This window comes from Protomyctophum bolini (assembly GCF_963924005.1).
Source record: "Protomyctophum bolini genome assembly, chromosome: 3".
Classification (NCBI taxonomy): Eukaryota; Metazoa; Chordata; class Actinopteri; order Myctophiformes; family Myctophidae; genus Protomyctophum; species Protomyctophum bolini.
Window position 1 is genome coordinate 32,234,553 of NC_137864.1, and position 23,305 is coordinate 32,257,857.

General features: G+C 38.1%; 1 protein-coding gene across 2 annotated transcripts in view; it reads right to left on the minus strand.

Annotated features, from left to right (window-relative positions):
* Window positions 1-19,522: 19,522 nt before the first annotated feature.
* Window positions 19,523-23,305, minus strand: part of LOC308312694 (phospholipid-transporting ATPase ABCA1-like) — a 58,385-nt gene continuing 54,602 nt past the window's right edge. For both annotated transcript variants that reach the window (XM_080759379.1, XM_080759378.1), the window contains exons 48-49: window positions 22,836-23,079; window positions 19,523-22,548 (exon numbers count right to left, since the gene is read on the minus strand). In XM_080759379.1, the coding sequence (XP_080615505.1) occupies window positions 22,405-22,548; window positions 22,836-23,079 (388 nt within the window). In that variant the 3' untranslated portion in view covers window positions 19,523-22,404. The remainder of the gene's footprint in view (window positions 22,549-22,835; window positions 23,080-23,305) is intronic.

Consider the following 23,305-nt stretch of genomic DNA (forward strand, 5'->3'; position numbering starts at 1 on the left):
GGCATACTATAGCGCGCCGTTTTTCATCATTTTTGAAGATTTGAAAAAAATGACGAAATGACAAAAACGATGGGTTATAGCCCATGTTTTTTGAAATTTTGAAAAAAAAAGTTAGCCTCGTTTCTCATCATTTTGGACTGTGGGCTATAGCCCATATCGTACGGCATACTATAGCGCGCCGTTTTTCATCATTTTTGAAGATTTGAAAAAAATGATGAAATGACAAAAACGATGGGTTATAGCCCATGTTTTTTTAAATTAAAAAAAAAGTTAGCCTCGTTTCTCATCATTTTGGACAATGGGCTATAGCCCATATCGTACGGCATACTATAATGCGCCGTTTTTCATCATTTTTGATGATTTGACAAAAATTACGAAATGACAAAAACGATGGGTTATAGCCCATGTTTTTTGAAATTTTGAAAAAAAAGGTTAGCCTTGTTTCTCATCATTTTGGACCATGGGCTATAGCCCATATCGTACGGCATACTATAGCGCGCCGTTTTTCATCATTTTTGAAGATTTGAAAAAAATGACGAAATGACAAAAACGATGGGTTATAGCCCATGTTTTTTGAAATTTAAAAAAAAAAAGTTATCCTCGTTTCTCATCATTTTGGACCATGGGCTATAGCCCATATCGTACGGCATACTATAGCGCGCCGTTTTTCATCATTTTTGAAGATTTAAAAAAAATGACGAAATGACAAAAACGATGGGTTATAGCCCATGTTTTTTGAAATTTTGAAAAAAAAAGTTAGCCTCGTTTCTCATCATTTTGGACCATGGGCTATAGCCCATATCGTACGACATACTATAGCGCGCCGTTTTTCATCATTTTTGAAGATTTGAAAAACATGATGAAATGACAAAAACGATGGGTTATAGCCCATGTTTTTTGAAATTTTGAAAAAAAAAGTTAGCCTCGTTTCTCATCATTTTGGACCATGGGCTATAGCCCATATCGTACGGCATACTATAGCGCGCCGTTTTTCATCATTTTTGAAGATTTGAAAAAAATGATGAAATGACAAAAACGATGGGTTATAGCCCATGTTTTTTGAAATTTTGAAAAAAAAAGTTAGCCTCGTTTCTCATCATTTTGGACCATGGGCTATAGCCCATATCGTACGGCATACTATAGCGCGCCGTTTTTCATCATTTTTGAAGATTTGAAAAAAATGATGAAATGACAAAAACGATGGGTTATAGCCCATGTTTTTTGAAATTTTGAAAAAAAAGTTAGCCTCGTTTCTCATCATTTTGGACCATGGGCTATAGCCCATATCGTACGGCATACTATAGCGCGCCGTTTTTCATCATTTTTGAAGATTTGAAAAAAATTACGAAATGACAAAAACGATGGGTTATAGCCCATGTTTTTTGAAATTTTGAAAAAAAAAGTTATCCTCGTTTCTCATCATTTTGGACCATGGGCTATAGCCCATATCGTACGGCATACTATAGCGCGCCGTTTTTCATCATTTTTGAGGATTTGAAAAAAATGACGAAATTACGAAAACGATGGGTTATAGCCCATGTTTTTTGAAATTTTGGAAAAAAAAAGTTAGCCTCGTTTCTCATCATTTTGGACTGTGGGCTATAGCCCATATCGTACGGCATACTATAGCGCGCCGTTTTTCATCATTTTTGAAGATTTGAAAAAAATGATGAAATGACAAAAACGATGGGTTATAGCCCATGTTTTTTGAAATTTTGAAAACAAAAGTTAGCCTCGTTTCTCATCATTTTGGACCATGGGCTATAGCCCATATCGTACGGCATACTATAGCGCGCCATTTTTCATCATTTTTGAAGATTTGAAAAAAATTACGAAATGACAAAAACGATGGGTTATAGCCCATGTTTTTTGAAATTTTGAAAAAAAAAGTTATCCTCGTTTCTCATCATTTTGGACCATGGGCTATAGCCCATATCGTACGGCATACTATAGCGCGCCGTTTTTCATCATTTTTGATGATTTGACAAAAATTACGAAATGACAAAAACGATGGGTTATAGCCCATGTTTTTTGAAATTTTGAAAAAAAAAGTTAGCCTTGTTTCTCATCATTTTGGACCATGGGCTATAGCCCATATCGTACGGCATACTATAGCGCGCCGTTTTTCATCATTTTTGAAGATTTGAAAAAAATGACGAAATGACAAAAACGATGGGTTATAGCCCATGTTTTTTGAAATTTTGAAAAAAAAAGTTAGCCTCGTTTCTCATCATTTTGGACTGTGGGCTATAGCCCATATCGTACGGCATACTATAGCGCGCCGTTTTTCATCATTTTTGAAGATTTGAAAAAAATGATGAAATGACAAAAACGATGGGTTATAGCCCATGTTTTTTGAAATTTTGAAAACAAAAGTTAGCCTCGTTTCTCATCATTTTGGACCATGGGCTATAGCCCATATCGTACGGCATACTATAGCGCGCCATTTTTCATCATTTTTGAAGATTTGAAAAAAATTACGAAATGACAAAAACGATGGGTTATAGCCCATGTTTTATGAAATTTTGAAAAAAAAAGTTATCCTCGTTTCTCATCATTTTGGACCATGGGCTATAGCCCATATCGTACGGCATACTATAGCGCGCCGTTTTTCATCATTTTTGATGATTTGACAAAAATTACGAAATGACAAAAACGATGGGTTATAGCCCATGTTTTTTGAAATTTTGAAAAAAAAAGTTAGCCTTGTTTCTCATCATTTTGGACCATGGGCTATAGCCCATATCGTACGGCATACTATAGCGCGCCGTTTTTCATCATTTTTGAAGATTTGAAAAAAATGACGAAATGACAAAAACGATGGGTTATAGCCCATGTTTTTTGAAATTTTGAAAAAAAAAGTTATCCTCGTTTCTCATCATTTTGGACCATGGGCTATAGCCCATATCGTACGGCATACTATAGCGCGCCGTTTTTCATCATTTTTGAAGATTTAAAAAAAATGACGAAATGACAAAAACGATGGGTTATAGCCCATGTTTTTTGAAATTTAAAAAAAAAAAGTTAGCCTCGTTTCTCATCATTTTGGACCATGGGCTATAGCCCATATCGTACGGCATACTATAGCGCGCCGTTTTTCATCATTTTTGAAGATTTGAAAAACATGATGAAATGACAAAAACGATGGGTTATAGCCCATGTTTTTTGAAATTTTGAAAAAAAAAGTTAGCCTCGTTTCTCATCATTTTGGACCATGGGCTATAGCCCATATCGTACGGCATACTATAGCGCGCCGTTTTTCATCATTTTTGAAGATTTGAAAAAAATGATGAAATGACAAAAACGATGGGTTATAGCCCATGTTTTTTGAAATTTTGAAAAAAAAAGTTAGCCTCGTTTCTCATCATTTTGGACTGTGGGCTATAGCCCATATCGTACGGCATACTATAGCGCGCTGTTTTTCATCATTTTTGAGGATTTGAAAAGAATGACGAAATGACAAAAACGATGGGTTATAACTTATAGCCCATGTTTTTTGAAATTTTGAAAAAAAAAGTTAGCCTCGTTTCTCATCATTTTGGACTGTGGGCTATAGCCCATATCGTACGGCATACTATAGCGCGCCGTTTTTCATCATTTTTGAAGATTTGAAAAAAATGATGAAATGACAAAAACGATGGGTTATAGCCCATGTTTTTTTAAATTAAAAAAAAAAAAGTTAGCCTCGTTTCTCATCATTTTGGACCATGGGCTATAGCCCATATCGTACGGCATACTATAGCGCGCCGTTTTTCATCATTTTTGAAGATTTGAAAAAAATGATGAAATGACAAAAACGATGGGTTATAGCCCATGTTTTTTGAAATTTTGAAAAAAAAAGTTAGCCTCGTTTCTCATCATTTTGGACAATGGGCTATAGCCCATATCGTACGGCATACTATAGCGCGCCGTTTTTCATCATTTTTGATGATTTGACAAAAATTACGAAATGACAAAAACGATGGGTTATAGCCCATGTTTTTTGAAATTTTGGAAAAAAAAGTTAGCCTTGTTTCTCATCATTTTGGACCATGGGCTATAGCCCATATCGTACGGCATACTATAGCGCGCCGTTTTTCATCATTTTTGAAGTTTTGAAAAAAATGACGAAATGACAAAAACGATGGGTTATAGCCCATGTTTTTTGAAATTTTGAAAAAAAAAGTTATCCTCGTTTCTCATCATTTTGGACCATGGGCTATAGCCTATATCGTACGGCATACTATAGCGCGCCGTTTTTCATCATTTTTGATGATTTGACAAAAATGAAAAAATGAAAAAAACGATGGGTTATAGCCCATGTTTTTTGAAATTTAAAAAAAAAAAGTTATCCTCGTTTCTCATCATTTTGGACCATGGGCTATAGCCCATATCGTACGGCATACTATAGCGCGCCGTTTTTCATCATTTTTGAAGATTTAAAAAAAATGACGAAATGACAAAAACGATGGGTTATAGCCCATGTTTTTTTAAATTTTGAAAAAAAAAGTTAGCCTCGTTTCTCATCATTTTGGACCATGGGCTATAGCCCATATCGTACGGCATACTATAGCGCGCCGTTTTTCATCATTTTTGAAGATTTGAAAAAAATGATGAAATGACAAAAACGATGGGTTATAGCCCATGTTTTTTTAAATTTTGAAAAAAAAAGTTAGCCTCGTTTCTCATCATTTTGGACCATGGGCTATAGCCCATATCGTACGGCATACTATAGCGCGCCGTTTTTCATCATTTTTGAAGATTTGAAAAAAATGATGAAATGACAAAAACGATGGGTTATAGCCCATGTTTTTTTAAATTAAAAAAAAAGTTAGCCTCGTTTCTCATTATTTTGGACAATGGGCTATAGCCCATATCGTACGGCATACTATAGCGCGCCGTTTTTCATCATTTTTGATGATTTGACAAAAATTTACGAAATGACAAAAATGATGGGTTATAGCCCATGTTTTTTGAAATTTTGAAAAAAAAGGTTAGCCTTGTTTCTCATCATTTTGGACCATGGGCTATAGCCCATATCGTACGGCATACTATAGCGCGCCGTTTTTCATCATTTTTGAAGATTTGAAAAAAATGACGAAATGACAAAAACGATGGGTTATAGCCCATGTTTTTTGAAATTTTGAAAAAAAAAGTTATCCTCGTTTCTCATCATTTTGGACCATGGGCTATAGCCTATATCGTACGGCATACTATAGCGCGCCGTTTTTCATCATTTTTTATGATTTGACAAAAATGAAAAAATGAAAAAAACGATGGGTTATAGCCCATGTTTTTTTAAATTAAAAAAAAAAAAGTTATCCTCGTTTCTCATCATTTTGGACCATGGGCTATAGCCCATATCGTACGGCATACTATAGCGCGCCGTTTTTCATCATTTTTGAAGATTTAAAAAAAATGACGAAATGACAAAAACGATGGGTTATAGCCCATGTTTTTTGAAATTTTGAAAAAAAAAGTTAGCCTCGTTTCTCATCATTTTGGACCATGGGCTATAGCCCATATCGTACGACATACTATAGCGCGCCGTTTTTCATCATTTTTGAAGATTTGAAAAACATGATGAAATGACAAAAACGATGGGTTATAGCCCATGTTTTTTGAAATTTTGAAAAAAAAAGTTAGCCTCGTTTCTCATCATTTTGGACCATGGGCTATAGCCCATATCGTACGGCATACTATAGCGCGCCGTTTTTCATCATTTTTGAAGATTTGAAAAAAATGATGAAATGACAAAAACGATGGGTTATAGCCCATGTTTTTTGAAAATTTGAAAAAAAAAGTTAGCCTCGTTTCTCATCATTTTGGACCATGGGCTATAGCCCATATCGTACGGCATACTATAGCGCGCCGTTTTTCATCATTTTTGAAGATTTGAAAAAAATGATGAAATGACAAAAACGATGGGTTATAGCCCATGTTTTTTGAAATTTTGAAAAAAAAAGTTAGCCTCGTTTCTCATCATTTTGGACCATGGGCTATAGCCCATATCGTACGGCATACTATAGCGCGCCGTTTTTCATCATTTTTGAAGATTTGAAAAAAATTACGAAATGACAAAAACGATGGGTTATAGCCCATGTTTTTTGAAATTTTGAAAAAAAAAGTTATCCTCGTTTCTCATCATTTTGGACCATGGGCTATAGCCCATATCGTACGGCATACTATAGCGCGCCGTTTTTCATCATTTTTGAGGATTTGAAAAAAATGACGAAATTACGAAAACGATGGGTTATAGCCCATGTTTTTTGAAATTTTGAAAAAAAAAGTTAGCCTCGTTTCTCATCATTTTGGACTGTGGGCTATAGCCCATATCGTACGGCATACTATAGCGCGCTGTTTTTCATCATTTTTGAGGATTTGAAAAGAATGACGAAATGACAAAAACGATGGGTTATAACTTATAGCCCATGTTTTTTGAAATTTTGAAAAAAAAAGTTAGCCTCGTTTCTCATCATTTTGGACTGTGGGCTATAGCCCATATCGTACGGCATACTATAGCGCGCCGTTTTTCATCATTTTTGAAGATTTGAAAAAAATTATGAAATGACAAAAACGATGGGTTATAGCCCATGTTTTTTGAAATTTTGAAAACAAAAGTTAGCCTCGTTTCTCATCATTTTGGACCATGGGCTATAGCCCATATCGTACGGCATACTATAGCGCGCCGTTTTTCATCATTTTTGAAGATTTGAAAAAAATTACGAAATGACAAAAACGATGGGTTATAGCCCATGTTTTTTGAAATTTTGAAAAAAAAAGTTATCCTCGTTTCTCATCATTTTGGACCATGGGCTATAGCCCATATCGTACGGCATACTATAGCGCGCCGTTTTTCATCATTTTTGATGATTTGACAAAAATTACGAAATGACAAAAACGATGGGTTATAGCCCATGTTTTTTGAAATTTTGAAAAAAAAAGTTAGCCTTGTTTCTCATCATTTTGGACCATGGGCTATAGCCCATATCGTACGGCATACTATAGCGCGCCGTTTTTCATCATTTTTGAAGATTTGAAAAAAATGACGAAATGACAAAAACGATGGGTTATAACTTATAGCCCATGTTTTTTGAAATTTTGAAAAAAAAAGTTAGCCTCGTTTCTCATCATTTTGGACTGTGGGCTATAGCCCATATCGTACGGCATACTATAGCGCGCCGTTTTTCATCATTTTTGAAGATTTGAAAAAAATGATGAAATGACAAAAACGATGGGTTATAGCCCATGTTTTTTTAAATTAAAAAAAAAAAGTTAGCCTCGTTTCTCATCATTTTGGACCATGGGCTATAGCCCATATCGTACGGCATACTATAGCGCGCCGTTTTTCATCATTTTTGAAGATTTGAAAAAAATGATGAAATGACAAAAACGATGGGTTATAGCCCATGTTTTTTGAAATTTTGAAAAAAAAAGTTAGCCTCGTTTCTCATCATTTTGGACAATGGGCTATAGCCCATATCGTACGGCATACTATAGCGCGCCGTTTTTCATCATTTTTGATGATTTGACAAAAATTACGAAATGACAAAAACGATGGGTTATAGCCCATGTTTTTTGAAATTTTGGAAAAAAAAGTTAGCCTTGTTTCTCATCATTTTGGACCATGGGCTATAGCCCATATCGTACGGCATACTATAGCGCGCCGTTTTTCATCATTTTTGAAGTTTTGAAAAAAATGACGAAATGACAAAAACGATGGGTTATAGCCCATGTTTTTTGAAATTTTGAAAAAAAAAGTTATCCTCGTTTCTCATCATTTTGGACCATGGGCTATAGCCTATATCGTACGGCATACTATAGCGCGCCGTTTTTCATCATTTTTGATGATTTGACAAAAATGAAAAAATGAAAAAAACGATGGGTTATAGCCCATGTTTTTTGAAATTTAAAAAAAAAAAGTTATCCTCGTTTCTCATCATTTTGGACCATGGGCTATAGCCCATATCGTACGGCATACTATAGCGCGCCGTTTTTCATCATTTTTGAAGATTTAAAAAAAATGACGAAATGACAAAAACGATGGGTTATAGCCCATGTTTTTTGAAATTTTGAAAAAAAAAGTTAGCCTCGTTTCTCATCATTTTGGACCATGGGCTATAGCCCATATCGTACGGCATACTATAGCGCGCCGTTTTTCATCATTTTTGAAGATTTGAAAAAAATGATGAAATGACAAAAACGATGGGTTATAGCCCATGTTTTTTGAAATTTTGAAAAAAAAAGTTAGCCTCGTTTCTCATCATTTTGGACCATGGGCTATAGCCCATATCGTACGGCATACTATAGCGCGCCGTTTTTCATCATTTTTGAAGATTTGAAAAAAATGATGAAATGACAAAAACGATGGGTTATAGCCCATGTTTTTTTAAATTAAAAAAAAAGTTAGCCTCGTTTCTCATTATTTTGGACAATGGGCTATAGCCCATATCGTACGGCATACTATAGCGCGCCGTTTTTCATCATTTTTGATGATTTGACAAAAATTACGAAATGACAAAAACGATGGGTTATAGCCCATGTTTTTTGAAATTTTGAAAAAAAAGGTTAGCCTTGTTTCTCATCATTTTGGACCATGGGCTATAGCCCATATCGTACGGCATACTATAGCGCGCCGTTTTTCATCATTTTTGAAGATTTGAAAAAAATGACGAAATGACAAAAACGATGGGTTATAGCCCATGTTTTTTGAAATTTTGAAAAAAAAAGTTATCCTCGTTTCTCATCATTTTGGACCATGGGCTATAGCCTATATCGTACGGCATACTATAGCGCGCCGTTTTTCATCATTTTTTATGATTTGACAAAAATGAAAAAATGAAAAAAACGATGGGTTATAGCCCATGTTTTTTGAAATTAAAAAAAAAAAAGTTATCCTCGTTTCTCATCATTTTGGACCATGGGCTATAGCCCATATCGTACGGCATACTATAGCGCGCCGTTTTTCATCATTTTTGAAGATTTAAAAAAAATGACGAAATGACAAAAACGATGGGTTATAGCCCATGTTTTTTGAAATTTTGAAAAAAAAAGTTAGCCTCGTTTCTCATCATTTTGGACCATGGGCTATAGCCCATATCGTACGACATACTATAGCGCGCCGTTTTTCATCATTTTTGAAGATTTGAAAAACATGATGAAATGACAAAAACGATGGGTTATAGCCCATGTTTTTTGAAATTTTGAAAAAAAAAGTTAGCCTCGTTTCTCATCATTTTGGACCATGGGCTATAGCCCATATCGTACGGCATACTATAGCGCGCCGTTTTTCATCATTTTTGAAGATTTGAAAAAAATGATGAAATGACAAAAACGATGGGTTATAGCCCATGTTTTTTGAAATTTTGAAAAAAAAAGTTAGCCTCGTTTCTCATCATTTTGGACCATGGGCTATAGCCCATATCGTACGGCATACTATAGCGCGCCGTTTTTCATCATTTTTGAAGATTTGAAAAAAATGATGAAATGACAAAAACGATGGGTTATAGCCCATGTTTTTTGAAATTTTGAAAAAAAAAGTTAGCCTCGTTTCTCATCATTTTGGACCATGGGCTATAGCCCATATCGTACGGCATACTATAGCGCGCCGTTTTTCATCATTTTTGAAGATTTGAAAAAAATTACGAAATGACAAAAACGATGGGTTATAGCCCATGTTTTTTGAAATTTTGAAAAAAAAAGTTATCCTCGTTTCTCATCATTTTGGACCATGGGCTATAGCCCATATCGTACGGCATACTATAGCGCGCCGTTTTTCATCATTTTTGAGGATTTGAAAAAAATGACGAAATTACGAAAACGATGGGTTATAGCCCATGTTTTTTGAAATTTTGAAAAAAAAAGTTAGCCTCGTTTCTCATCATTTTGGACTGTGGGCTATAGCCCATATCGTACGGCATACTATAGCGCGCTGTTTTTCATCATTTTTGAGGATTTGAAAAGAATGACGAAATGACAAAAACGATGGGTTATAACTTATAGCCCATGTTTTTTGAAATTTTGAAAAAAAAAGTTAGCCTCGTTTCTCATCATTTTGGACTGTGGGCTATAGCCCATATCGTACGGCATACTATAGCGCGCCGTTTTTCATCATTTTTGAAGATTTGAAAAAAATTATGAAATGACAAAAACGATGGGTTATAGCCCATGTTTTTTGAAATTTTGAAAACAAAAGTTAGCCTCGTTTCTCATCATTTTGGACCATGGGCTATAGCCCATATCGTACGGCATACTATAGCGCGCCGTTTTTCATCATTTTTGAAGATTTGAAAAAAATTACGAAATGACAAAAACGATGGGTTATAGCCCATGTTTTTTGAAATTTTGAAAAAAAAAGTTATCCTCGTTTCTCATCATTTTGGACCATGGGCTATAGCCCATATCGTACGGCATACTATAGCGCGCCGTTTTTCATCATTTTTGATGATTTGACAAAAATTACGAAATGACAAAAACGATGGGTTATAGCCCATGTTTTTTGAAATTTTGAAAAAAAAAGTTAGCCTTGTTTCTCATCATTTTGGACCATGGGCTATAGCCCATATCGTACGGCATACTATAGCGCGCCGTTTTTCATCATTTTTGAAGATTTGAAAAAAATGACGAAATGACAAAAACGATGGGTTATAGCCCATGTTTTTTGAAATTTTGAAAAAAAAAGTTATCCTCGTTTCTCATCATTTTGGACCATGGGCTATAGCCCATATCGTACGGCATACTATAGCGCGCCGTTTTTCATCATTTTTGAAGATTTAAAAAAAATGACAAAAACGATGGGTTATAGCCCATGTTTTTTGAAATTTAAAAAAAAAAAGTTAGCCTCGTTTCTCATCATTTTGGACCATGGGCTATAGCCCATATCGTACGGCATACTATAGCGCGCCGTTTTTCATCATTTTTGAAGATTTGAAAAACATGATGAAATGACAAAAACGATGGGTTATAGCCCATGTTTTTTGAAATTTTGAAAAAAAAAGTTAGCCTCGTTTCTCATCATTTTGGACCATGGGCTATAGCCCATATCGTACGGCATACTATAGCGCGCCGTTTTTCATCATTTTTGAAGATTTGAAAAAAATGATGAAATGACAAAAACGATGGGTTATAGCCCATGTTTTTTGAAATTTTGAAAAAAAAAGTTAGCCTCGTTTCTCATCATTTTGGACTGTGGGCTATAGCCCATATCGTACGGCATACTATAGCGCGCTGTTTTTCATCATTTTTGAGGATTTGAAAAGAATGACGAAATGACAAAAACGATGGTTTATAACTTATAGCCCATGTTTTTTGAAATTTTGAAAAAAAAAGTTAGCCTCTTTTCTCATCATTTTGGACTGTGGGCTATAGCCCATATCGTACGGCATACTATAGCGCGCCGTTTTTCATCATTTTTGAAGATTTGAAAAAAATGATGAAATGACAAAAACGATGGGTTATAGCCCATGTTTTTTGAAATTTTGAAAAAAAAAGTTAGCCTCATTTCTCATCATTTTGGACCATGGGCTATAGCCCATATCGTACGGCATACTATAGCGCGCCGTTTTTCATCATTTTTGAAGATTTGAAAAAAATTACGAAATGACAAAAACGATGGGTTATAGCCCATGTTTTTTGAAATTTTGAAAAAAAAAGTTATCCTCGTTTCTCATCATTTTGGACCATGGGCTATAGCCCATATCGTACGGCATACTATAGCGCGCCGTTTTTCATCATTTTTGAAAAAAATGGAAAAAAAAATCCGCAATTTCCGCAATTTCCATTTCCACAATTTTCTAAATTTTCTAAATTTCAAACTTTCCAAATTTCCGCAATTTCCGCAATTTGACAAAAACGATGGGTTATAGCCCATGTTTTTTGAAATTTTGAAAAAAAAAGTTAGCCTCGTTTCTCATCATTTTGGACCGTGGGCTATAGCCCATATCGTACGGCATACTATGGCACGCCGTTTTTCATCATTTGAGGATTTGAAAAAAATGAAAAAAACGATGGGTTATAGCCCATGTCTTTTGAAATTTTGAAAAAAAAAGTTAGCCTCGTTTCTCATCATTTTGGACTGTGGGCTCTAGCCCATATCGTACGGCATACTGTAGCGCGGCATTTTTCATCATTTGAGGATTTGAAAAAAATGACGAAATGAAAAAAACGATGGGTTATAGCCCATGTTTTTTGAAAAAAAAAGTTAGCCTCGTTTCTCATCATTTTGGGCTATAGCAGGGATACTCAAGTAGATTTACCGGTGGGCCGCATTACAAAAATGGCAAGGGGCCAGGAGATAAAATTACGACATTAATGATACTTGATAACTTCTTTCAATTGCTTTATTTTCGCAAAATGTAGCTGTCTTACTGTCTGCCAGGCAGACAGACAGCTACTCATGGATAATTGGACAGGCAGGCAGGCAGACAGCTACTCATAGACAGGCAGTGCCTGTCTATGAGTAGCTGTCTTACTGTCTGCCAGGCAGACAGACAGCTACTCATGGAGAATTGGACAGGCAGGCAGGCAGACAGCTACTCATAGACAGGCACTGCTTGGACAGGCAGGCAGGCAGACAGCTACTCATAGACAGGCACTGCCTGTCAATGAGTAGCTGTCTTACTGTCTGCCAGGCAGACAGACAGCTACTCATGGAGAATTGGACAGGCAGGCAGGCAGACAGCTACTCATAGACAGGCAGTGCCTCAACACACACAGTCTCTCTCTCTCTCTCTCTCTCTCTCTCTCACACACACACACACACACACACACACACACACTTCCAGACGAGCGGCCCCCTTCCCTGCCTCTCTCTCTCTCCTGCAAGCACGCACGCAGTCATGCTATGTCGGCTTGCTACACAGACCATGCTAATGCTAAAGCTAATGTTGACAGTCAACATTAGCTTAAGCATTTAGCATGGTCTGTGTAGCATCAGGCTTTTACAACTGACTGCTATATTTATCAACCAAAACGGCCAGAGTTTTGCTTTTGCCCAATTCTGATCTAACACATTGTGGAGCAAATTAATTAATAACGAGTCCAAAGGAGGAATTCAGCCTAGCTGACGAGTGACGACTGACGAGTGCACTGCTCTGCTCACAGCTCAACTCCCTCAGTGCGCACAGGCTGACGGGAGAGAGAGAGAGGGGGGGGGGGGGGGGGGGAGAGAGGCGGGGCTCACTGACTGCCTGCATTCACATTCTCAACCATTCTGTCAAACTTCACAGTGCGTTAATCGCGCCAAAGAAAATAGTGCCGTTAAGAGGATTGTAAATTAACTAGTTAATAACGCGTTAACTTTGACAGGCCTAATAATAATGTAATTAAAGAACTTCATTCAGATTTATTTATTTTTATTTAATTTTCCAGATTTTTTTTTTTTTTAGATTTTCATTGGTGGGCCAGTCATAATGGTCCCGCGGGCCTGATGTGGCCCGCGGGCCGGACGTTGAGTATCACTGGGCTATAGCCTATATCGTACGGCATACTATAGCGCGCCATTTTTCATCATTTTTGATGATTTGACAAAAAGAAAAAAAACAATGGGTTATAGCCCATGTTTTTTGAAAAAAAGTTATCCTCGTTTCTCATCATTTTGGACCATAGCCTATATCGTACGGCATACTATAGCGCGCCGTTTTTCATCATTTTTGAAAAAAATGTAATAATGAAAACAAAATTTGTATGTCTACTTCGAAGTTATGCACATTTTATGATAGGCCACTCCCATTGCATCTCCCCCACCCCTTTTAGCCAATTGGTCTGAAAGCACATGACCTTCATGCAACATTTCAGTCTTCTACAGCAAATATTGTAGCTGCTAGAGGGACGTTTAGGAAGATTTGACAAAATCGCTGGCGGCCATTTCGAAAAATGGCTGCCACACCCACCAGAATAAGAATTTGGGATGGCCCAATATCCAGTTTCGTTAGCAATATATCTGTCAAAACTGCCAAATTTGGCGCTTACGTCATAAAATGAACGATAGGTTAGCTATGCCGCCTCACTATGGAACGAAAATCATTCCGAGACCATGGGCTATAGTCCATGATCTTGGAATGATTAGTCTATTTTTTCAAATCCTCCAAAATGAAAAACGGCATACTGAAAAACGAGGATTTGAAAAAAAGTTCCATGGACTTCTAATATGGACCCCCAACCCTCAACTGACTGCCGAGTGTGACCGTGGACTGCCATTTTTGGTGGAAGGAGAAGAGAAAACCAAGAGTACCTTCGGGCTTGTCCCTAAATAGACTTGTAACCCAAATGTAGAGAGTACAAACGCAGTAAAGAACCTGGGGGTTATCATCTCTGAAAAGGCAACAATGAGCAGAAAATGAACCATGTAAAGACAACAAATTGAGGGCACCGCAGGGAGTTGAACCCCATTCTGGTAAACCAGTAGTACCACACCAGTGCCTTAGTTTGTTTTGTTGTAATTTACAGGTCCAAAAGCAATCACATTCATAATAATTTGAATCATAATGGACTATAAATGATAGCCATGATTATGTCTTACAATTGAAATCGAGAAGAAGACTAAGGAAAACTCCTCAGACATAAACTAAGAAAATATTTTATTTTTCCGTGCTCATAAAGAGCTGCAAAGTGCTAAAAGTGAAAAGTGCAGCAGAAAACCTTTGGGTCATAGGCCCATCGTCAATGCCTCGCCTACTGACCGGCATGAATTAAGTTTTAGCTGCAAATGGCAGCATAAATAAATCACATCAATACACGCCACATAATGTGATGTGAACTGACACGATGAAGCTTCACTCGCACATTATAAAAGACATACATCACATCAATCCACATCACATACCTAACCCTAGCCCTAACCCTAAATTCATCATGTGATGTGGGGATGACGTGATGAAGCCTTACTCACCAATGTGAAATGATACGACATAAACACACATCACATACCGGGCCTGTGTTCATATGTGATGTGGGCTTAGATGAAGCTTTATAATCACAAATTGGATATGATAATATAGCACAAACAATGCTCTTATGACCTAGAGGTTTGCTGCTGGACTTCTCACTTAAAGCACTTGGAGCGCTTTATGAACATGAACAAAACAAAAAGATTCTTGGTCTCCGCCCAAGCAGTTGGCCTTAGGTTTGTGGCCAGTCTTTCTAGCCAGTTGTCCCACATTTCTATTTTAAAATCTACATGTTTTCAAAAGAATTGCCCACATTTAAATATACATTACAATTTATGCCATTTGTGGAGGATTGACAAATTATACGAGGTGCAAATTATGCAATGGCAGAAGCATTCTTTGGACCCCAGTATTTGTCAGCAATACAGCAACACTATGAACATGAGAACACAACATACATACAACACTGAGGATGACATTAGAACACAAGAGCAATGAACAGAGTGCATGGCGTGCAACGAGCTATCCGCAATTTGTGAAATAATCACATAAAAATATCACATAAATGCACATCACATACCGGCCTGTGTTCATATCTGATGTGAACTGACGTGATGGCGCTTTACCAGCAAATGACACAACGCAAATGACGTGAAACGATACAGCTCCAATCAAATGATTAGAAACTGTATGAGAGACACGACCCGACACACGCACCACATACACTAGTGAAGAACTAGTGATAGATAGGAAAGAAAGAAATGACTTATGAAAAATAAAGCAAAATGCGATTAAAAACTCTGACCAGAAAAAACAATAACTTTATTAAAGCAAAGAATAGAAGAGAAGATGAAAGGTCGGGGTAGAAACCGTGCATGTTCGATACTAATAGGTTATATTCAATAATGGATGATCTTTGCATCGTGAGCTTGTAGATCAGCTATTTGCTACTTTAGTGTGTGACACTGTAGCATGACCAAGTAAGGAAATTAATTTACAAAAGGTTGAACTATGGAGATACAAGGTTTCTGCCCGACATCAAAAGATAATAAACTACGCCCACTTACCTTCAATATCAGCACTAAACAAAACAAACTAACCAACGAAGAAAATCTGCCATAATTTTCTTCCTGTTAGTTTGGACAGATCTACAGCATAGAAGGCTGTAAACAGTGTTAAGCAGGCTACATGCTACCATAATGATACCGGAAATAAGTCGCATGACGCCAAATCACATTTTGTACACACAGTCCACTAGTGAAGAACTAGGGCAATGGGCAAGGAGAAATAAAAAAAATACTTTTTTTTATTAAAAGAGAAAGGAAATAGAAATTCTAATAACTCGACACAGAAAACAGCACAGAAAGACTACAACAGAACATACATAATGTGATGTGACGTGACGCGACAGCTTTACCCGTAAATTATGTTAAACAATACATAAATCACATTGCGGCATGTGATGTAGAGTGGCATTATACACAGATTACGTGAAACGATACACGGTGCGAATGACAACCTATGGTATGGTAGCATGTAGCATGTAGCCCACTTACACAAGCATCAGGAATCAAAAGGTTCATTACTAACCTTCACTGCCAACAGCACCCAGGAGTGGCAACAGCACTGTACCTTCAATACCGACGTCGCCTTGTCAGCTTCACGTTCTGAAATGACAAGAAAAAAATATATCTATTTAGTTGTCGGCCTACAGGATGACATTTTGTAAGTCATAACAGTCACTGAAAGCTGTGTCACCAATATCTTACTTTATTATTGTCACAAATTGTGATTAAAGCTCCTATAAGCAATAATGTCAATTTTAATGATTTTTATTTCATTCAGCAATGAGTAAAACACACATGATTTAGTCTCTGCGATACATCTAGGGGCCACAATCTGCAGTCAAAGATATTCCTAGAAGCTTTGTCATTGGTCAGAGAAAAAAAAAAGAACCCGGTCAAAATGACTGACCAATCAGGAAGTAGACAGGCAAATCGACCAATGACAAAGCTAGGAACATCTTTGAATGCAGATTGTGGCCCCAAGATGTGTCAGAGACAATATTGTTTTACCCATTGCTGGCAGTCTGAATACCAATTTTTTTTAAAGTAATTACATTTGACATATTGCTTATAGCAGCTTTAATGATTCAACCCATTAAACGGCGACTTCACCCCTTTTGCAACCAGAGCTTATTTTAATGATGTTTGGGAGACAAGAAACACTTTCCTGGGTTTTTTATGTGGGTAATCGTCGCTTTTAGATATGTAGTATTTCAAAAGTGTCCATGGGCTCCATGATGTCATGGACAATGGGCTCACTTCCTCCCTAGACTACATGTTGTCTCAGTAAGACAGCCCTCCCCTATGCACAAGGAGCAGTGCACCAAAGCATTATGGGAATTGTAGTCTGGGTAGGAAGTGTCCATGAAATCATGGACACATTGAAATACTAACACATAAAAACCTCAGTAAGGTTTTTCACCCAAACATATGTAAAATCATATGTATGACAATGAATGGTCAACTTGACATGTAATGGTGACACTGCCCTTGTTTCTACTACAGCCACATGTAATCCAGGTACATACCATGGGGGGGCTTCCGTCGCTCAGTTGAAGATAGCCGGTATTAATAGAGCCGCGTAGGTTGTATGGCACAATACGTCCCGAGCACCGTACGCCTCGTAATCTCAGGGAGCGTTCGTTGACACCGTTATACGTTTCAGCTCAGCCGAGTAGACACTCTATTATCAATACCAGCCATCTCCTGATGACCCCATCCAAGGTCACACATGACACCAAGGTCACATGATTAACCTGCAAGACATAAATAAAAACAACATTACTCTTTATCCAGATTTCATACATTGTAAAATTCATATAATATTAAAAGGATATTTCACTTTATCGTCTACTCAGGCTTATGTGAACACTGCAGACAGCTTTTAAGTTGCTTGATTCAGTATTTAATATTCATTTTAGCTTTTTAGCATTTTAACTTAAAAACTGTCTGTAGTGTTCACATAAACCCGAGTAGATAATACAATGACAAAAAGTTAGTTTTTTAAAGTGAATTGTCCCTTTAAGATATTGGTAAAAAAAAATCTAAACTTAAAAATCTACATTATATAACTTGAGTCAAAGTTAAAAGGTTTTGGCATCAAAATGTACTTAAACATTTCAAATGGGACAATCTGCATACTTGGTCATTTTGAACAGAAAAAAACCTTTTGAAAATAGCAGATCTAAAAGCTCACAATGTGTCACATCACATTCACAATGCATTGTGAGCTTGTAGATCAGCCATTTTCACAGACAAGACAATGCTTTTGTTGCGATCAAGGCCCAAGGCCTCAGTCACACATAAGCATATGTTCTGGGCTCTGCCTGTGTTTGATTGCCCCCCAAAATCAAACACAAATGTTTGGTCAAAGCATGTGCCTCCCATTGGAAATGCATTGGGGCGGCCATTAAACGGACAAGACAAATGGTTTTTTTGTGTGATCGAGGCCCAAGGCCAAAGAACGAGTCCTATAAAAAGGACAAACATTGCTGACATTGTTGTCCATTTAGTGTCACAATAAACAACAGTCTTATAAATACTCTGTTTAAACAATAAACAGTCCTATAAATCATCTTAATGTCTAAACAACAACAGTGCTCAAGGATAAAACCGTGTTTCTCAAACAAACGCTTCTTACCTTGGAACAGACAGCATGAAGTGGATCCCAAACCAAACAGCATGCTGGGAAAAAACATGGCCGCTCCTATTTAAATCCAAAGCCCCGCCCACTGGATCCGGTCACCTGTTCAACTAGTCCGTCCGTCATTGGTCCGTTAGTCAGAGTGATTTGTGTTTGGGATCATCCACTGTTGATGTAACTGCTGTGTGCACCACACACACACACACACGCACTCATGCACGCACGCACGTGCATTATTTCACCCTTTGGTTGGTTATAAAGGCTTATATTAATAAACACAAGGACGTGTGTGTCTGTGGCTGTCTGTATCAGCCTTTATAGGTTTGTTTATTCCGCCATCTTGTTTGATATTTGTTTGAGTGTCACCACCATCAGCCTTTAACAGGTGTTCAATCAGGCAAATGAGCACCAGCAGCCATCTAGCAGCTGTCTGCCTTCCTGCCTGTCCAATTGTCCATGAGTAGCTGTCTGTCTGTCTATGAGTAGCTGTCTGCCTGCCTGCCCAATTGTCTATGAGTAGCTGTCTGTCTGTCTATGAGTAGCTGTCTGCCTTCCTGCCTGTCCAATTGTCCATGAGTAGCTGTCTGTCTGTCTATGAGTAGCTGTCTGCCTTCCTGCCTGTCCAATTGTCCATGAGTAGCTGTCTGCCTGCCTGTCCAATTCTCCATGAGTAGCTGTCTGTCTGCCTGTCTATGAGTAGCTGTCTGATTGCCTGCCTGTCCAATTCTCCATGAGTAGCTGTCTGTCTGTCTGCCTGTCTATGAGTAGCTGTCTGCCTGCCTGCCAGCCAGCAAGTTGGTTAACAGAAAATAAATTGTTATGGCTGAGTAAAATAAAATACAATAAACACAATTTGCCTGAAAATAGATTACCCAGCTATGACACCAGTTATTTTCAAAATGTATGAATTTATTTATTCATGTATAATAGTAACTGTACACAACAAGTAACAGACTCAAACAGCCACTGTTTAATACTTCAAAATGTAAACAAATAATATTTAGCGTGAAAAGAGGAAATCACCATCATGGTATTACACTTCTACCTTTCTTTTTAAACCTCCTTGTTTTTCCACTATACTGCCTCTAATTAGCTTCCCTTGGAACGAATTTCAAGTGGTATATAGTCTTTTTCTTGTCTGCCGTGTTCCAGTGCAAAAGGTTTCTTAATAGTCTCAATGTTTTGACGTGCCAATAACCAGAGCCCTGCACCGTCCTGGATGTGTTTGGGTGAAGGACTCTGGCCATAAAGTGCTCAGTGGGTTTCTACACAGCTGTGGGTGTCTATGTGGATTAGGCTGAGAACTGTACTCATATTAATGGTAGTTCAGAGGCCTTGACACCCCACTGCATGTATAACCCATAAATAAATAGAAACCCTCCACAAGAGATAATACAATAAAGGTGAGCACCCCCCATCGACTCATAATGTTGAACGATGGCAGGTCTGTTAGATTAGAAGCACTCGGAAGTGCACTCACTGATGTGGTCCCTGTGGTTTGTCTCACTGTGTGACGATCCAGACGGCCTGTCTCACTGGCTAGCTGTGTCTCGTTTACAAAATGGAAGAGGATAATGATTGTGAAAGTCTGGACACTTATGTGTAATATGTCTCCAACATTGTGATGGCTTGTAGACATATTTCAAAGATACTGATGTTTGGCAACTGCACTGAAGATACAAAGATGAGACAAACAGAATTAAGGGAGCACAGATAGTACACATACGTGTGTTTTCTTATATATATATATATATATATATATATATATGTTGGGAAAAGAGGCAATCAAAGAGGAAAATTGTAGCCGACTGTTTGCTAAAAAACATTTGAAATAAAAACAAAAGCACGCAACTTTGACAGTACAAATCGTTGTGTCCTCAGAATTATGCTGGTCGATCAAAAATACACATTCAGCTCCATTTGGCACCGGTGCTGTGTTTTACACTTCACAAGTACTGTATATTTCTTCTTTTTCTTTTGACAACATCACAATAGTATTATCGCACATAATATCCACATCTGTGTTGGCTCCGTCTGTGATGTAACACAGGTGCATAATAAAATAATCTGTCCGTGGAATGGATATTCTCTACATCCCATACACAGTGGATGCTAGCCAACCAGAGCTCGCAGGGTTCTGGATAAAAAAAAAGAAAGAAAAACTCCTCTCCATAGATGGGATCTTAGGCCTTACCAAATGGAACGTTCTCATTAGTCACATTAATACACATGTTTTTCTTTTACAACATGGATTTAGACTCCACATGTACTGCTTATATGCTCAGAAAATCCAACAATAGAGTATGATTTCAGTCCGTTTCAGGTCCCTAATAAGCCCATCTGACAAGTCATGCTTTGACACACACAATAGAAGTGAGGATTGTCATTGTGTGTGTGTGTGTGTGTGTGTGTGTGTGTGTGTGTGTGTGTGTGTGTGTGTGTGTGTGTGTGTGAGCATGCAATAAATATTTCCAGGGTACTTCCGAAGTCCAATAAACAAGAATCTATCAGTTGCTTTTCACTTTACATCACATCTCTGCACGCCTATACTGGAGCATTATTCTGCACTGACAACTTGACAAGCATCTTTTGTTCCTCTTGGTCTTTGTCGCCTGCCATTTGATCCAACACGGTCTCAGTGAAAGCGGTCCATTGCTTTGAATGCCCTTTCATGCATGGTGTCATCGGTCGACTGTTCGATGTTGCCGTCTGTCACATACATTCCTCGGTAGCCTATGTACATTGTTGTTGTCGATGGACGATGGTGTTGTGGAGTTGTTGGAGTGCTGTGAGTTCTCTCTCGACCCATGGTACAGTACACACAGCAAAACCCTTAGCCTGAAACTCAGGATGTTGCCACATATAGGCACTGTGCTGGACAATGTCAAAAGACATAAAAAACCAAGCAAATAACGGAAAGAAAGTTATCTACCATAATCAATATCAAATAATCCAACACAAAACTCTGTTGAGGTTAAATTGACCTATTCGATGCATATAGTCGTATAAAAAGAAAGAAAGAAAAATAAATGAAGCTAAATTGATCAAATTAGAAACAGTTTGCCTAGCATTAAATATATATTTCTTAGAGTGAGATCAGTTGAATTGTAGAATTATCAATCATTGTCATTTTAAAACAACTGCACATGGTAACGAAGAGAGATGGATTTGACCCTGAATATAAAACATTAATCCCTCCCCCTGTAGCCGTTGGCAGTGAATGATTGGTACATTTTCGCATCTTTTTAACGACTAACATCAGAATAGCACATACACATTTTCCGGCTGAGTGCCGATAACTCAGTTTTCCCCACGTGAGCCGACTCACTCAACGCTCGGTCCAGCGAGCGCTGCACGTTGATCGCTCGTGCATGAAGACGGACTGGATTCAAACCGCCTCATCCAGTGAGTGAATAAGGTCTGATTCTGCTTCAAGTCTGTTCGGTCCGCCGTTCAACCCGTCCGTGATGTGGAGGAGAAGCACCAGTCTTCTGCCTCCACGCCCAATCCACTCCCTCGTGTCTTAGTAGCGTAACAGTTCTCTCACATAGTAGTTTTGCATTGATTTGCATTGATTTCTTTTTCTTTTTCTCATTATTTCAGTGTCTTGTCTGAACGCCTACAAGTCCCACATCATCTTGTTCAAGAAGGCTGTGTGCTTATCCGCAGGTCCACTGAGAAATGATCATTGTAAAAGACTAAAGGAAAATTGAAATAAAAAAAGAACATGTCCCTCCTTAAGTGGTCCTTGTTTCTGATTGGTGTTGGTAGAGGTGGTGGTGGGGTTGGGCGGGGGTTGTTAGTCTCTACCCCCTTGTGGTTGGTTGTAGAATCACACAGAGCTCTCCCGTGCCTTGCTGTCCATGAGGAAGGAGTTGAGTTTAGAAACATCGACCACTACGGCGTCCCTCTTGTTCAGGTGGAGGTCTTTCAGGTGGTCCTCATCACTTTGGTCCTTGGCGAAGTTAACGAACACCTGCGGGAAGACGGAACGACAGTTAGATGGACGTTACAGTAGGCCAAGACAACCATCATGCCAACAATACTGAGCGAACACTGAAATTAATAGAATTCAACACTATGGGCTGTTTTTTTTGCAATGATCCGTCATTGGATAACGGGCAATATAATGATATCAGACCCTTTTTAACTCGGCATCAGCCCCCAAACGTCTAACAGGCTCATTACGTACACTTACAAACCATTACTAAACAACAACAACAAACAGCATGAGGGGGGGGGGGGGGGGGGGGATCTTCTTACTTGGTCTAGAGTGGTTTGGGACACGGAGTAGTCCTCTATGCTGAGAGCCTCCTTGTTGGAGGAGAGCAGGGAGAAGATGCGGGCCAGGGAGGTGAGCGAGGAGGGCAGCTGGTACTGCAGCATGTTGCGGTGTTTCTCCTTCAGCGTGCTGCCCGGCAGCTCGCGCTCTATGAAGCCCATGACCGGCCGCAGGTCTGGGTCGGGACCCGCCACCCGCAGGATGATGGTGTAGCCGTCCCCGAACCTGTTTGGAGAGAGAAGAGGTTAGCGAACTGGCCTGGTTCAAGACAGGAGAACACTATAAAGATGGACACTGTTTTCTTTCTTATTCCCAATGTGCTTGTGGGGTATTGTTTTGGAGTTTATAAACAGATGTATAAACTAATTTAGCCACATGAGAAATTAGTTTTGCGGTTGTTAATAAACGCCTCCCTTTTACTTCAGTGTGTTGTTGTTATTATAATTATTGG